At 48.8% G+C, this 14,403-nt stretch overlaps 1 protein-coding gene across 14 annotated transcripts in view; it reads left to right on the forward strand.

The window, feature by feature from the left end:
• DYSF (dysferlin) overlaps positions 1-14,403 on the forward strand; it is a 181,420-nt gene that overhangs the window by 68,740 nt on the left and 98,277 nt on the right. For all 14 annotated transcript variants that reach the window (XM_060278297.2, XM_060278292.2, XM_060278298.2 and 11 more), the window contains 7 exons: positions 2,402-2,557; positions 3,236-3,367; positions 6,097-6,263; positions 6,757-6,871; positions 6,995-7,100; positions 8,717-8,859; positions 14,043-14,216. In XM_060278297.2, the coding sequence (XP_060134280.2) occupies positions 2,402-2,557; positions 3,236-3,367; positions 6,097-6,263; positions 6,757-6,871; positions 6,995-7,100; positions 8,717-8,859; positions 14,043-14,216 (993 nt within the window). The remainder of the gene's footprint in view (positions 1-2,401; positions 2,558-3,235; positions 3,368-6,096; positions 6,264-6,756; positions 6,872-6,994; positions 7,101-8,716; positions 8,860-14,042; positions 14,217-14,403) is intronic.

Here is a 14,403-nt window from a genome sequence, read left to right on the forward strand (position 1 = left end):
TAAACCTGTTGATGACTGTTAATGACTGCAATTGGTCTTGCAGGAAAAAGCAAGGGCTGAGGTGCTAAAGAAAGCTTGATCATGTATAATGAGATAAGAATCCTATGTCTCTGTTCATACCAGGTCTCTCCATGGTTTTAAGCTTGGTAATGAATTGCAATTCAGCAACTTCTCTTTCCAGTCTGTTTCTGAAATTTTTCTGTAATGCTATATGGTCATTGATGGACCTAATAGGTATCTAAAGCCATTTGCACATGTTGCCATCCCACCAGTCCATGCAGAATGTCAGCACCCTATATATAGAAAGGAACAAACCAGGGATATTTGAGGGAGCAGGATAGCAAGCGGGAGCCATGACTTACATCATAGGAGCCTACACAACACAAAACACTGTTGCTGTATGTCGGTTTTATTTTATTTTTTATTTTATCTTATATTTTGGAAATGTACATCCAGTTTTTTTCCCTTTAACTTTTTTGCCCCCCCCCAAAGATAGTAGGGCCCTAAGCTATAGCTTTTTTAGCTTATACATAAATCTGGCACTGCATATGAGCTGTTTTTCAAAGTGGAAATATTTTTAGCAGGCGCCCCAAAGAGCAGCGCCCCATAAACCAAACGTATCTGAATGGTAGAGCTTGAGGATGTTTCTCTGATATGGGTTTATCTCTTATACAAATATTGAGGTGTGTGCTTGCTCAGCGCCACCGGTATATGCAAACATCTGGCTCACTTAAAACAACAGAGAACCTTTATTCTCATGAATAAGTATTCTCAGAGGTGGGGAATACTTTTATTTTTATAAACCGTTATTATTTGCAAAGGGAGCTTTTGTATGAGTTACTGCTTCATTATCCTTTAGACCCTAAAACCACCCCTGCGGCCACCTGTTATAAGACTTTTAAGGTCTTAGATATATAATAAATGTTCATAAATGTACAAGTCAAACACGTACATAAATATATAAACCAATGACTGAAAACAGTACAAAAAAAGTCCTGAAACCATTTTGACTCTCCCAAATTGACCCCAGATATTTCTCTGCAAGGAGGAAGGAAATGGGAAAATCTTTCCAATTGTCTTTGGACTGTAGGGTCTTACACCTTCCTGTAAATACAGTCTGGCAAGGATCTGTTAAGCTGAGCACACTATCAAAATGCTACCAATATGCATAAGAGATTCATGTAAGGCACCTCGGAGAATAAAGGTGGGCAGGGCCGGCACGTCCATTAAGGCAAACTAGGCAGTTGCCTAGGGCGCCAAAATGGAGAGGGCGCTGGCCAGCCTGCCCCCACCCCCCGCTCGCCCGCCCGCTGTGCCCAGAAGGGAGAGCGAGGGCTCCAGCAGCGCCTTCCCTCTCCACCAGCATGGCGAGCAAGAGCGCGACAACGTGCCGCCGGGGCTGCAGGCAGGCAGGAGAGCGCCTGCCGCAGCCCCGGAAACTCTGGGCTGCAACAGGCACTCACGGAGGCTGGGAGAGCCACGCCCCACCACCCGCGCCACCCCACCTTCGCACCTCTCCGCCTCTGGGGCCGCCTACCTCCTGTGCTGGCCGCCCCTCAGGGCGATGGCGGGAGAGCGAGCGGGGGATGAGGGGCGTGGCGCTGGAGTGTCATGGGACTCTGTGTGTCCTTCCAGTGCTTCGGTTGTAGACCCTTGCGCCTGCCCGCCCTCCCCGGTCCCGCTGCCTGGGAGTCCCGTGGGACGGGAGGCGAGGTGTGCGGCTTGCGGCCCGCCCGGGAGCAGCAGAGGTGGCAGCAGCGCCGCCACTGACATGCCCAGCCGCCCATGGGGGGGCAGGTCGAGGAGGGTTGGGGAGGGAGGCGTGCGTCAATCGAGACGGGGGGCGGCAGTGGCGGTGGAGCCGTGGGGCTTGGTGGCTGGTTGTGCCCCACCGGCCATCTGGCGGTGTGCTGGGAGGGGGGCCGACACCCTGTGTTTGAAATATGATTGGCTGGAGGGGGGCGCCAGAAGGTCATATCGCCTAGGGCGCAAAAAATCCTAGCACCGGCCCTGAAGGTGGGATATCCGTGCAATGAATGAATGAATGACTAAATAAATAAATAAAGTTTTATGTTTGGGAGGGGGGTCTTCCCCCTCCTCTCCTCTTGCCACCTCTGCTTTCCCTCCCTCTTTGCCCCGTTCCGCCCTCTTTGCTGCCCGCATTTTCTCACGAGTAGGGTTGCCATACATTCAGATTTTCCCGGACATATCCAGAATACTGCGGTTGACAGCAGTGTCTGGGCGCAAATTAGGGAAATGTCTGGGAAAATCCGGGCATATCGCAGCCCATGTCGACAGTGCCATTTTTTTTGCCGTTTCCCCATAAAAAAAGCTAAAAAATGGCTTTTTTGTGATCTTGCTCCAAAAGCTCAACAGCTTTGCCCCCAAACCTTTTTTCCAGCCTCAGAACAGCCTGCCAGACGTAATCATCTGGATGTTGCAAGGTGACCGCCGCGTGGCTTATGCCCGGGTGCCGGCCCACGAGGTCCTCTTTTCCCGGAACGGGGCCAGTTGCTGCGGCAAAAACTGCGGGAAGCTCCAGACCATTTTCTTGAAGGTAGGGTCCATCAACGCCAAAATGTCATTAAGGAAAAAGAAAATCAATTCCTTTTGTGAAATGTTTATGGCGCCGGATTGCAGAAACAGTGACCTCGACGCGGTTTTGCAAACAGAGAAAAGCGTAAAATGGTTGGGAGAAATATCACAGCGATACTTTAAAATGTACCAAAAGTTTAAATACTGAAACAAGTTAAAATTCTGATAAGCAATAAATAGCTTTAATTTGGAAATGCAATGGGAATATAATAAACATAAGGAACTGCAGAAAGAGGGGGAGGGGGAGGGGAGTTGAAATAGGACATATGTAATAACTTGATTTATAAGAGTGTTTTGCTTTTTGCTTGTTGTAAAGTGAAAATTATAAATAATTCTTGCCATCTTCCTTAGTATCTTGGATAGGCTTGTCTAAAGAGAAATGTGTTTAGCTGGTGCCCTAAAGAGTACCTATGTTGATATCAACCAGCAGGGGGTTCCCAAGTTTAGGCACCACCAAACATAAGGATTGAGTTCTTACAAAGGCAGAACAGCTCTTCCTTGACACCCCAAAATAGGGATGGGATGAGACTTTTTATGGGAGGGGAAGTGGGGCTTTGGGCAAGAGCTGTGATCCAGCCGTTGCCCTGGAAGGCAGAGGAATGCTGGCTTTTGACAGCTTCTTCCCGGTTTTGTCTCTCAGTGTCCTCAAGGAGAGGCGATGGGGCCCATTATCCCGGCCCAGATCCGGGTGCAACTGTGGCTGGGGCTGGCCGTGGACGAGAAGGAATTCAACAAGTCGGCCGAGGGGAGGCTCTCGGTCTTCGCTGAAACGGTGAGCCAAATCCTGTTTGGGTTGAGCTAGGCTCCTGAAGTCATAGAATGGCAGGGTTGGAAGGGACCCCGAGGGTCCTCTAGTCCAACCCCCTACAATGCAGGAATCACAGACTCTCCAAGCACCCCTGTTTTCCAGGGACATCCCCAGATTTACAGAAGCTGCCCCAGTTTCTGATTTGATTTGGGAATGTCCTGCTTTTCCTTAGTGCATCCTTATATTCATTAGAGAAATGTTGGAGGGTCTGGAGTCATGCGACCCCTGAGCCAAGAAGATAAGTAACTAGATTACCTTTCGAAGACATTAGAAGACAACCCTGGATAGTTTTATTATGTTTTTATATATGTTGAAAGCTGACTGGGCAACCCAGTCGGATGGACAGGGTAGTAATAATAATAATAATAATAATAATAATAATAATAATAATAATAAGGAATAGATGTCCCTATTTTTATTGGAGAAATGTTGGAGGGTCTGGAATCACAGCTGAGGAACCTCTGATCGATAGCTATCTGCTTAAACACCTCCAATGAGAGAGCCCACCTCCTTCCCTTTCCACTCCTGAATACTTCTTATTGTCAGAAGGTTTTTTAAGTCGCAATCTCCTTTCTTGTCATTGATATGAAGGATGTTTGTTTTTTTCATTTTTGCCTTTAAAAAATATTTACAGCCAAAGCTCATTTTTATTTGCACCTAATTAAAATATCCTTCTGTTTGCACATCCACACGGCTTGTTTTAAAAGGAGATCTTTAGCCGAAATGGATAATCACGCTTCTAGTCCTCAAGATTACAAGGGGATCTTTGTAGCTCACGATAAGGGAAAGTCCATGTTTCCTTGACTTCTACCGCCGGACAGGCAGATGCATAAAATAAATGGAATCACCCGGAGGGTGAAGGCTGTTGCACACACTTACCTGCAAGTAAGTCCCAGGAAACTGAATGGGATGCCATCGCCCTTTCAGGAGTTTTTGAACAGTGAAACGTATAAAAGCAAAACTTTTTGGCCAGTGAAGCAAGCACATCAATGGAAAGTGGTTCCCCCCCCCTTTCATTTTTTGGTTCCGTGGTGTAGATAGCTGGCACTGATGGAAATTGTGGTCCAAAATATCTGGCATTTCTCTCCCTGCCCAAAGAGCAACGAATATACTCTGCTTTCAGTGCTTGGGGCTGTTGGGATTTCAATAGATGCTAGGAGAGGATATATTTAGTTACAGGTAGGTAGCTGTGTTGGTCTGAGTCGAAACAAAATAAAAAAATTCCTTCAGTAGCACCTTAAAGACCAACTAAGTTTTTATTTTGGTATGAGCTTTCGTGTGCATGCACACTTCATCAGATACACTGAAACAGAAGTAACCAGACCCTTATATACAGTATTTGTTATATATTATCCTTCCTTCCTCATGTCTGTGAGTTCAGCAGAGTGTCGTCCCTTAACAGGGAAGCTTAAATAGGCTAGATTTCGCCTTTTGGTTTAAGTAATCCAGAATGCTTTGAAGCAGACTGGATTCTCCTGGTATTTCCCCCCATTTTCTCCCCCTTAACACAACAGCTACACTAACAGTCTTGTAAAAATTTTAAATAACATTTACTCACTCAGAATACTTGTTGAAGAGGAAGTGATGCAGCTGCTTTGTCCAGGCAGGCTGAAAATGGCAATTTGGTTCCCAAGACATTCTCAGGTCTAGCTTAAGATGGAGTTCTGAGCACTGGCGCTCCGACCTTCACATGTGTCCTCACATCTCTGGCTTGGGGATGAAAAGAGAAGGGAGGGACGCAAAGAGAAAGGATGTGCGCATGAAGGGAGGAGAATATCTGTTGCTGCAACCTTCCTCTCTCAGGCATAGCGGGAGCATCTCTTGCAGAGTTTCCTCTGAGCAAACTTGCAGGGAAACTCTGTGAGCTTCAGCTCTGGCCATGTCTATCTAGCACAGGGGTGGCAAAAAAATTTTTTAGCCGCGGGCTGGTCCACTGTCCCTTAGACCTTGTGGCGGGCCGGAGAAGCGACACTGGGGGGCAGGAAGAAGAGGCGAGGGGGGCAAGTAGTCCTCCTCCCCACACCCACCCCCCAGACCGAGACCCAGACCCAACCGCTGCGCTTACCTTCCCTGGGGCTGCCACCGCCACCGCCGCTTCTTCTTCTCATGGGTAGGTAGAGCGAGCTGCTTAAAATGGCACTCAGCCCAGCCCCCTTCCTCCTCTAGGCAAGGCGGGGAGAAGCCAGGAGGAGGGAGGGAGGGAGGAGGCGCCGCTGCCACAGAGTGTGTGAGGGAGGGGGGGAAATGGAATGGCGTAGGGGGAGAAATGGCACAGCCCGAATGAACAGAATCCCCACGCTGATCCACGGACAGTCTACAGGCCAGATCCTAAAGGCAATTGGGCCTGATCCGGCCCGCGGACCTTAGTTTGCCGACCCCTGATCTAGCAAGACAGGAATCGTTTATTCTGACTGCAGATTAAATCTCCCACCAGGGAGAGGAGTGGAAGGTGGGACGTCCCTCTCCTATGATGCACAACATCCAAGGACCACTCAACGCACAAAGGCACATTTTCTATCAGCTTAGACATTCCCAGGGTTCTCTCTCTCTCTCTCTCTCTCTCTCTCTCTCTCTCTCTCTCTCTCTCTCTCTCGGGTGTCAGGGTCTGTCCTCTTGGGGATTGCCTCACCCTTTCCCTTGCTTCTTCTCCATTGAAACACTTTCCTCTTCCTCCTTTCTCTTTCCCATCTCAGTATGAAAACCAGACCAAGCTGGCATTGGTGGGCAACTGGGGTACCACCGGCCTGACCTACCCCAAGTACTCAGACGTCACCGGGAAGATTAAGCTGCCAAAGGACAGCTTCAGACCCTCCACTGGCTGGGCCTGGGCTGGAGACTGGTTTGTCAGCCCTGAGAAGACGTGAGTACAAAGAATCAGCGGGTTGTCGGGTTGGAAGGGTCCCTGAGGATCATCTAGTCCAACCCCCCACAATGCAGGAATCTCAGCTCAAGCATCCATGACAGATGGCCATCCAACATCTGCTTAAAAACCCCCAAGGAAGGAGAGTCCACCACCTCTCATGGGAGTCTGTTCCACTGCCGAAGAGCTCTTCAAGTTCTTCTTGATGTTGAGTCGGAATCTCCTTTCTTGTTGTTTGAAGCTGCAGGTTTGAGTCCTACGCTTCAGAGCAGGAGAAAACTAGCTTGTTCCCCTTCTGTGCAACAGCCCTTGAGTTATGATAGTTTGAGAATTATCAGCTGCTAGGGCCTCTGCTGCTCTTGCTTAGCACCAATGGAATTTTCCAATGGTACCCCGCTAGCGATACACATACGGAGCTATTTTTTAGTGTCAATGCACAACGAAACAATGATGCTTGCCACTCCCCATCGTCTCTCCATCCCACCCAACACAGGCTGCTGTACGATGTGGATGCTGGACACATGAGCTTCGTGGAGGAAGTCTTTGAGAATCAAGTGCGCCTTCCGGGCGGTCAGTGGATTCACATGGCGGAGGCCTACACTGATGTGGTGAGGAACCCCCTCTTGGGATGCTTCTGTACAAACTGGCTCCGTTGGTTTAGGGGAGCTCTCCACAACCATCACCCTTTGGAAAAGAAGGGGGTTTCACAGGCTTCCCCTCTTCTTTTCCAGAATGGGGAGAAAGTCCTGCCGAAGGATGAGATCGAGTGTCCGGTGGGATGGAAATGGGAAGACGTGGAATGGGACACGGATCTCAACAGAGCAGTCGATGAGAGAGGTATTTTGGAGGGGGGGGGCTCCCCGTTTCCTTTAAATCCCCTTTACTTTGTCCTCCATGTCAGTCGTTCCTTGGTGGGAAGCTGCAGCCCAACTGGGCAAAAACCTCCTCTTGGAGATTCAATCTTCCTGGGGTTTGGTTGCCATCAAGTCAGCAGACTCACCCGGTGGGCTTTGGCCGGTGCAGATGTTCCAAGCGCAGTTCCACACTCTAAACCTTTTGACATCTGACCCGTCGGGGCCCTTTTCCAAGATACTGCCCCCGTGTTTTCGCCCCAAGGAGATTGCTGAGTGCGAAACAGTCCCCCTTGCCCGCTTAAGAGGTCAGCCGTTCCTTCTGGCCACTTCCATGCCCCCTTTCCTGTCCTTAAAAAAAACATTTTAATGTTTTATTTAAGCACTAGTGTAATTCAGCCCGTTAAGTAAACGGGCACTAGAACATCCTGGGGTTTGGAGAAGCGCTTGCGCAGCGCTTCTCCGAACCCCGGGACCTGTCCTTCCTGTCAGGAAGCCGCCGACAGGAAGCAGACATCCCGGGATCTGTCCTTTCTGTCTTCTCCCCCCCCCCCCCCCGCCGACAGAAAGCACAGATGCCGGCTATGTCGAGCGGGGGGGGGGGGAGGGAGAAGCGGAGGACCGATCCGATCCTCCGCTTCTCCCTCCCCCCGCCTGACAGCGCAATTCGGCCTCTTTCTGCGGCGGCGCGTGGGGGGGGGCCCGGCTGGCCCCTCCCATGGCCTCCGCTTCATCGGGGCGCTCCACTGAGGCCAGCAGGGCAGCGGGCACCCAGGAGAAGGCCGCGATTCGGCCTCTTTCTGCGGTGGCAGAGGGGTGGGTGGTGGGTGGGGAGAGCACGCGTGCGAGCGTGTGTTCCAAGTCTCTGCATCCAATCCCTGTGTCCGTGGGGCACATGCGCAGTAGCGCAAACCCAGGGACACAGGGAATACTGGACGCAGAGACACTTGGACTTTATTATATAGGATATTTACAAACAAACAAACAAACAAACAGGTACACACACTTAACCCCAAAACCAAAGAGAGTAAAGGGAAAAGATAAGAAAGAAAAAAGGATGAAGTACCACACCCATTTGATTCCCCTCCACCAGCACTTCGAGTCATTTAAGTTCTTTATTTACATTGCATATCATTTATCGCTGTAATTACTTCTTTTATAGTACTATCATGGTATAACATCAAGTCACCTTACAAGCTTAGTCTAAACATATCAGCATGTTATCTTTAGAGCAGTGTTGGTTCATATATTCTTCGAACCATAACCATTGTGTCCTTAATTTCTGGTGTGTTTGATATCTTATTACCGCAGTGAATTTTGCCAGTTCTATAAACTCTGTTAATTTAATTAACCAATCCTCTTTTTTAGGTATGTGATTTCCTTTCCAGTTCTTTGCAAGGAGTATTCTGGCTGCTGCGATTGCATATAGGAATAGTTTTCTCCTACCTTGTGGTACCTCCTTTCCGACTATGCTCAGCAAGAATTGTCTTGGGTCCCCCCCCCCCCAATAGCTATTCTGAGCATCTTTTTTTAATTCTTCAGGGATGCAGCTCCAATTTTTTAAATTACTTTTTTGCATCCCTTACATGTCTTGTCTCCAAGGGTGGGAATACGGCTTGACCATCCCGCCAGACCACAGGCCGAAGTCCTGGGTGCCGGCGGAGAAAATGTACCACACGAACCGGCGTAGGCGATGGGTGAGGCTTCGCAGGAGGGACCTGGCGCAGAGGGAAGCTGTGAAGAAGGTACACCTGGGGGGCCGGGGGGGGGGCTGTGGGTGCAAGAAAAGGGAGAGCATGCCAAGCTGGTGCTTTTTCTTGCTTCTCCCGCTTTGCCTCCAGATCTGCAGAGAGCCCCAAAGAAGGCTTTTTGGATTAATGTGTTGCATTGACAGCCGACCTTTTCCTCCAAGGAGCTCAAGATATTTGACCCCGCAAGACCCTTGCAAGGCCGGCTAGGCTGAGAAGCAGGGCATGGCCCCAGGTCACCCGGTGAGCTTCGGGACCAAGTGGTGGGGTTTGAACCCTGGTCTCTCCCAAGCACCCACAAAATTCCCCATGAAGAGGCCGGGCACCCACAAATTTTGGTGCCAGGGCCATGCACCCATGGCCCTGGGCACCCACAGTCGTGGGGCCAAGTTGGCGCTCTTGTCCCTCTGTCGGTGCCTGGGCCCTTATCCGATCTCTGCAGTTGGGTGTCATCCTTTGAGCTTTCACCCCTCAAAGAATCATAGAATGGCAGAGTCGGAAGGGACCCCCAAGGGCCATCTAGGCCAACCCCTTGCGATGCAGGAATCTCAGCCAGATCACCCAGGACAGGTGGCCACACAACCTCTGCTTAAAAAGCCTCTCTTGGTTGCCGGACAATGTTAGCCCTGGCAGGAAACAAGAAATGGCTCTCCAGGATTTCAGACAGAACTTTCCCTTTCCCTTTTCTTTTTGGTAAATTTATTTATTTGGGTTTCTCAAATAAAATTTTTACAATAACATATGAACATACAATATAGAAACAAGATTCCACAGAATCTCCTGGGCTTTCTTCCTATTGTTAATCATTTCCTCCTGCATCTTTTATAATAATCCAAATCTATTATTATTATTATTATTATTTAGAAGACATCTGAAGGCAGCCCTGTTTAGGGAAGCTTTTAGTGTTTGATGGACTATTGTATTTTAATATTCTGTTGGAAGCTGCCCAGAGTGGCTGGGGAAACCGAGCCAGATGGGCAGGGTATAAATAATAAATTATTATTATTATTATTACATCTTCATTGTGTCCAAAATTCACCATTAAATTACAAGTGTTATTCCAATCCTGCTAACAATTTTAACTGTTTACAATGGTCTTTAAGATAAGTTATAAATTTCTCCCATTCCTGATTAAAAATTTGGTCTTCCTAATTTCTGATTCTTCCAGTCATTTTTTGCCATTTCGACATAATCCATCCGCTTGATCTGCCATTCTTCTCTGGTCAGGATTTTATCTTCTTTCCATCTCTCGGCCAATAACATCCATCCATGTATGGTTGCATACATAAATAGTCTTTTCGGCTCGCTTGGGATTTCGGCACCTAGAATTCCTAAAAGGAAGGCTTTGGGTGGTTTTTTATATAGAAAAAGTTATTTTAAACATTTTTTTCAGTTCATTATATATCAGACAGGGGACATTCCCAGCCATTCTTGGAGATGCCACTGGGATTCGAACCCAGGACCTTCTGCATGCAGAACAGATGTATAAAGCCACTGAGCCAGGGCTCCTTTTGCTGCAGCGTCTTTTCTCAACCTTGGGTCCCCAACGGTTGTTGGATTGCAATTAGGGCTGCCATATACCTGGGCAGTTTTCCTGGACACTTCTGGGAACAGGGCAGCGAAATGGCATCTGGGTGGATTTTCACTGAATCTGCAAAATGTCCAGGAAAACCCGGACGTATGGCAAGCAGGGCGATTTTTTTTGGGGGGGGCGGGTCTTGTTTTTCACTTTTGGGAATATGATAACCCTATTTAAAACTCCCAGCCTCCCTAGCTAGCAGGGACGATGGGAATTGTAGTCCAATGACATTTGGACATCCTGACAAGACAGAAGTACTGTTTGTGGGAGACAGGAGGCGGGCAGGAGTGGAGGACTCCCTGGTCCTGAATGGGGTCACTGTGCCCCTGAAGGACCAGGTGCGCAGCCTGGGAGTCATTTTGGACTCCCAGCTGTCCATGGAGGCGCAGGTCAATTCTGTGTCCAGGGCAGCTGTTTATCAGCTCCATCTGGTACGCAGGCTGAGACCCTACCTGCCCGTGGACTGTCTCGCCAGAGTGGTGCATGCTCTAGTTATCTCTCGCTTGGACTACTGCAATGCGCTCTACGTGGGGCTACCTTTGAAGGTGACCCGGAAACTGCAATTAATCCAGAATGCGGCAGCTAGACTGGTGACTGGGAGCGGCCGCCGAGACCACATAACACCGGTCTTGAAAGACCTGCATTGGCTCCCAGTACGTTTCCGAGCACAATTCAAAGTGTTGGTGCTGACCTTTAAAGCCCTAAACGGCCTTGATCCAGTTCCCTCGCTACGAGAAGCCAAGTTACAGGGAACCAGGCAGAGGGCCTTCTCGGTAGTGGCACCCACCCTGTAAAATGCCCTCCCACCAGAGGTCAAAGAGAACAACAATTACCAGACCTTTAGAAGGCATCTTAAGGCAGCCCTGTTTAGGGAATCTTTTAATGTTTGATGGATTTCTGTATTTTAATATTTTGTTGGAAGCTACCCAGAATGGCTGGGGGAACCTGGCCAGATGGGTGGGGTATAAATAATAAATTATTATTATTATTATTATTATTATTATTATTATTATTATTTGGGGACCCTGATTCAACAAGGACTCTCAAGCACCACCTGACTCCTAGGAGGTGAGGAAGGGAGTTTGTTGGACTTCGCCCCCCAAGGCTCCGTTTCTCTCTGCAGTGCTTTGGCTTTTCTCTAGGGGTCTCCCTTGCACAGCAAATCCACCAGCGCAGAGAGGAAACCCCCAGAAGTTTTACTTGCTGCTCTTAAACCTTTAAATCGAAAGAGATGCATGAAGATGGTGGGGCAGAGGGGCTAAGAAGATGCAGCGAGGGGGACCCAGGTGGAGACTCAGCGCTGGTGGATGCAATTTCCTTGTCTGGATTACCTGTTTGTTTGTTTGTTTTTAATCTGAAAGTTCCCCATTCCATGAAAGACTCACAAAGGGCTTATCCACAGTCACTTTTCCTCTGCCATTTCCCGGCACAGACGGCACCTGAAAGCTGTGGCCTTACGCCCTCTTGTTTTTAAGCTGCGGAGCTTTCCCCGCAAAAACCCGCTCTTTAAAGCTGAATCGGAGCAAATGGCCGCGGAATATCCTGTTTGTTGCTCTTCAGGTCGACAGAGCGGGTTTTTGCAGGGAAATCCCCAGGGCAAAAAGGGGGGAAATGGGGGGGCACTCGGGTATGCAGCTTTGAAACACAGAACTGCACCTGGAAAAAGCAGGACAAAAATGTCTCAGGCTGGGGTGCCAACTAGAATAAAATGGGGGGGGGCAAGTAAGCTCCACCCCACATAATTGATCACAAGACGCAAAACACACACTATTTGAATGGCAATTTTTTTGGGGGGGGAGTAGTCCCCTCAAATATTTTATTTGGTGGGGGCGAAGGGACCTGGGGCCCTAGGAATTGGCTCCTGTGGGCTCAGGCAAGCTGCAAGCTCCACTCTCCTTCCAATGGCAGGGTTTGTCTGTCCTATGTAAGCTGGCTCAGGAATGGGCTGCCTCTGAGGACATGCAGAGTGCCTTTTGTCAAGCACTGAGCAGTCCAGTGCATCCCCATTTATCTAAGATTAGGGGGAACCCCAGTGTCTCCCATTAAAATTTAGAGCCTAGCCAGACATGATGATAGCAGCCGTGCGGAGAGCCTGGGAGGGTGTAAGGCGGCTAAGAAAAATGCCCCGTTAACACAATGCGAGGCCTTAGGCAAGTGGCACAGAAGCATTATAAGAAGCTCCCTTACACCATATCACACCGTTGGTCCATCAAGCTCAGTAGTGCTTACACTGGCCGGCAGCAGCAGCTCTCTGGGGTTTCTCAGCAGGGATTCCTTTCCCCAGCCGAGCTCTCCGAAACCTGCAGAAAATGTGTTGGACCTAGGAGAGGGCAGGGTTCGAATCCCCACTCAGCCACAAAGCTCACTGGGCAAGATCTTGAAGATCTTCCCAGGCTACCTCACAGGGTTGTTGTGAGGCCGAAATGGGAAGAGGAGGAAGACCATCGGCACCACCTTGAACTATTTGGAGGAAAAGGCGGCAAATAAATTTAATAAATATCAGTGACAGAAAGACTCTACAAAGGAAGCAATATGTCATCCCTCTGGTGCAAAAAGGGGGGTCTTTCCACTGCACACTTCTGAACGCCCCATTTCCCCTCTTTCCTTTTTTCTAAGTTTTTATTTATACTTTTGAAAAGTTTATACATTTCATTAGTTTTACAATCAATTTAACATTTCAAAGTTTGACTTCCCCCTCTTTCTGCAGTTCCTTAAATTTATTTTTTAATATCTTCTGCATATGCAAATTCATTTAACTTGCTCATTTAATTATCTACTTTAAATATATACTCTTATGGAACTGCAGGTTATTACAATAATCCTGCTAATATTTTTTATCTGTTTGCAATTTATCTGGAAAAATGCAATAAGCCATTTCCATTCTTTTATAAAAAAGTTTGTTAACTTGATTTCTTATTCTTCCGGTAAGTTTTGCCATTTCTGCATATTCCATAAGTTTTTGAATCCATTCTTCCTTTGCTGAGACTTCTGCTTCTTTCCACTTTGGGGCAAGTAGCAGTCTTCCTGCTGTAGTAGCATAGGTAAAGGTAAAGGGGCCCCTGACCATCCGGTCCAGTCGTGTCCGACTCTGGGGTTGCGGCGCTCATCTCGCTCTATAGGCCGAGGGAGCCAGTGTTTGTCCGCAGACAGCTTCCGGGTCATGTGGCCAGCATGACAAAGCTGCTTCTGGTGAACCAGAGCAGCGCACGGAAACGCCGTTTACCTTCCCGCCGGAGCGGTCCCTATTTATCTACTTGCACTTTGATGTGCTTTCGAACTGCTAGGTGGGCAGGAGCTGGGACCGAGCAATGGGAGCTCACCCCATTGCAGGGATTCGAACCACCGACCTTCTGATCAGCAAGCCCTAGACTCTGTGGTTTAACCCACAGCGCCACCTGGGTCGCTGTAGTAGCATAAATAAATAAATTTCCATACAATTTAGGTAGCTCTGTCCCTATAATTCCCAAAAGAAAAGCTTCTGTCCCCTCCCCCCAAAAGTTATTTTCAACACCCTTTTCCATTCATTGTATATCATTTCCCAGTAAGCTTTAACCTTCCTACAAGACCACCAAGAACCTTCATTTCCCTTTTTTTCCTGCAGTATAAACAGGAGGAGCTAGAAGGAGAAGGCTGGGAATATGCCTCGCTCTTCGGCGGGAAGTTCCACATGAAGTACCGCAAGACTGACGCCTTCCGCCGGCGGCGCTGGAGACGTCGGATGGAGCCCCTCGAGCAAACGGGCGCTGCAGCCGTCTTTGCCCTGGAAGGGGCCCTGGTAGGCTCCCCATATTCTTCCTTTCAGGGTGGGGACTCAGCGTCACCTGTTCAGCTGCGAGTCGGCAGAATGGGGGTCTGCGATGAGCAGAGTTTCCATCACCACCACCACCACCTCCTGCCACTGTGCCCTGACCCCAACGCCAGAGGTGTGCAAACCCCACCCCACCCCGTCTCCACACTGAGAG

Source organism: Zootoca vivipara, chromosome Z1, assembly GCF_965207765.1.
Source record: "Zootoca vivipara chromosome Z1, rZooViv2.hap1.1, whole genome shotgun sequence".
Lineage (NCBI taxonomy): Eukaryota > Metazoa > Chordata > Lepidosauria > Squamata > Lacertidae > Zootoca > Zootoca vivipara.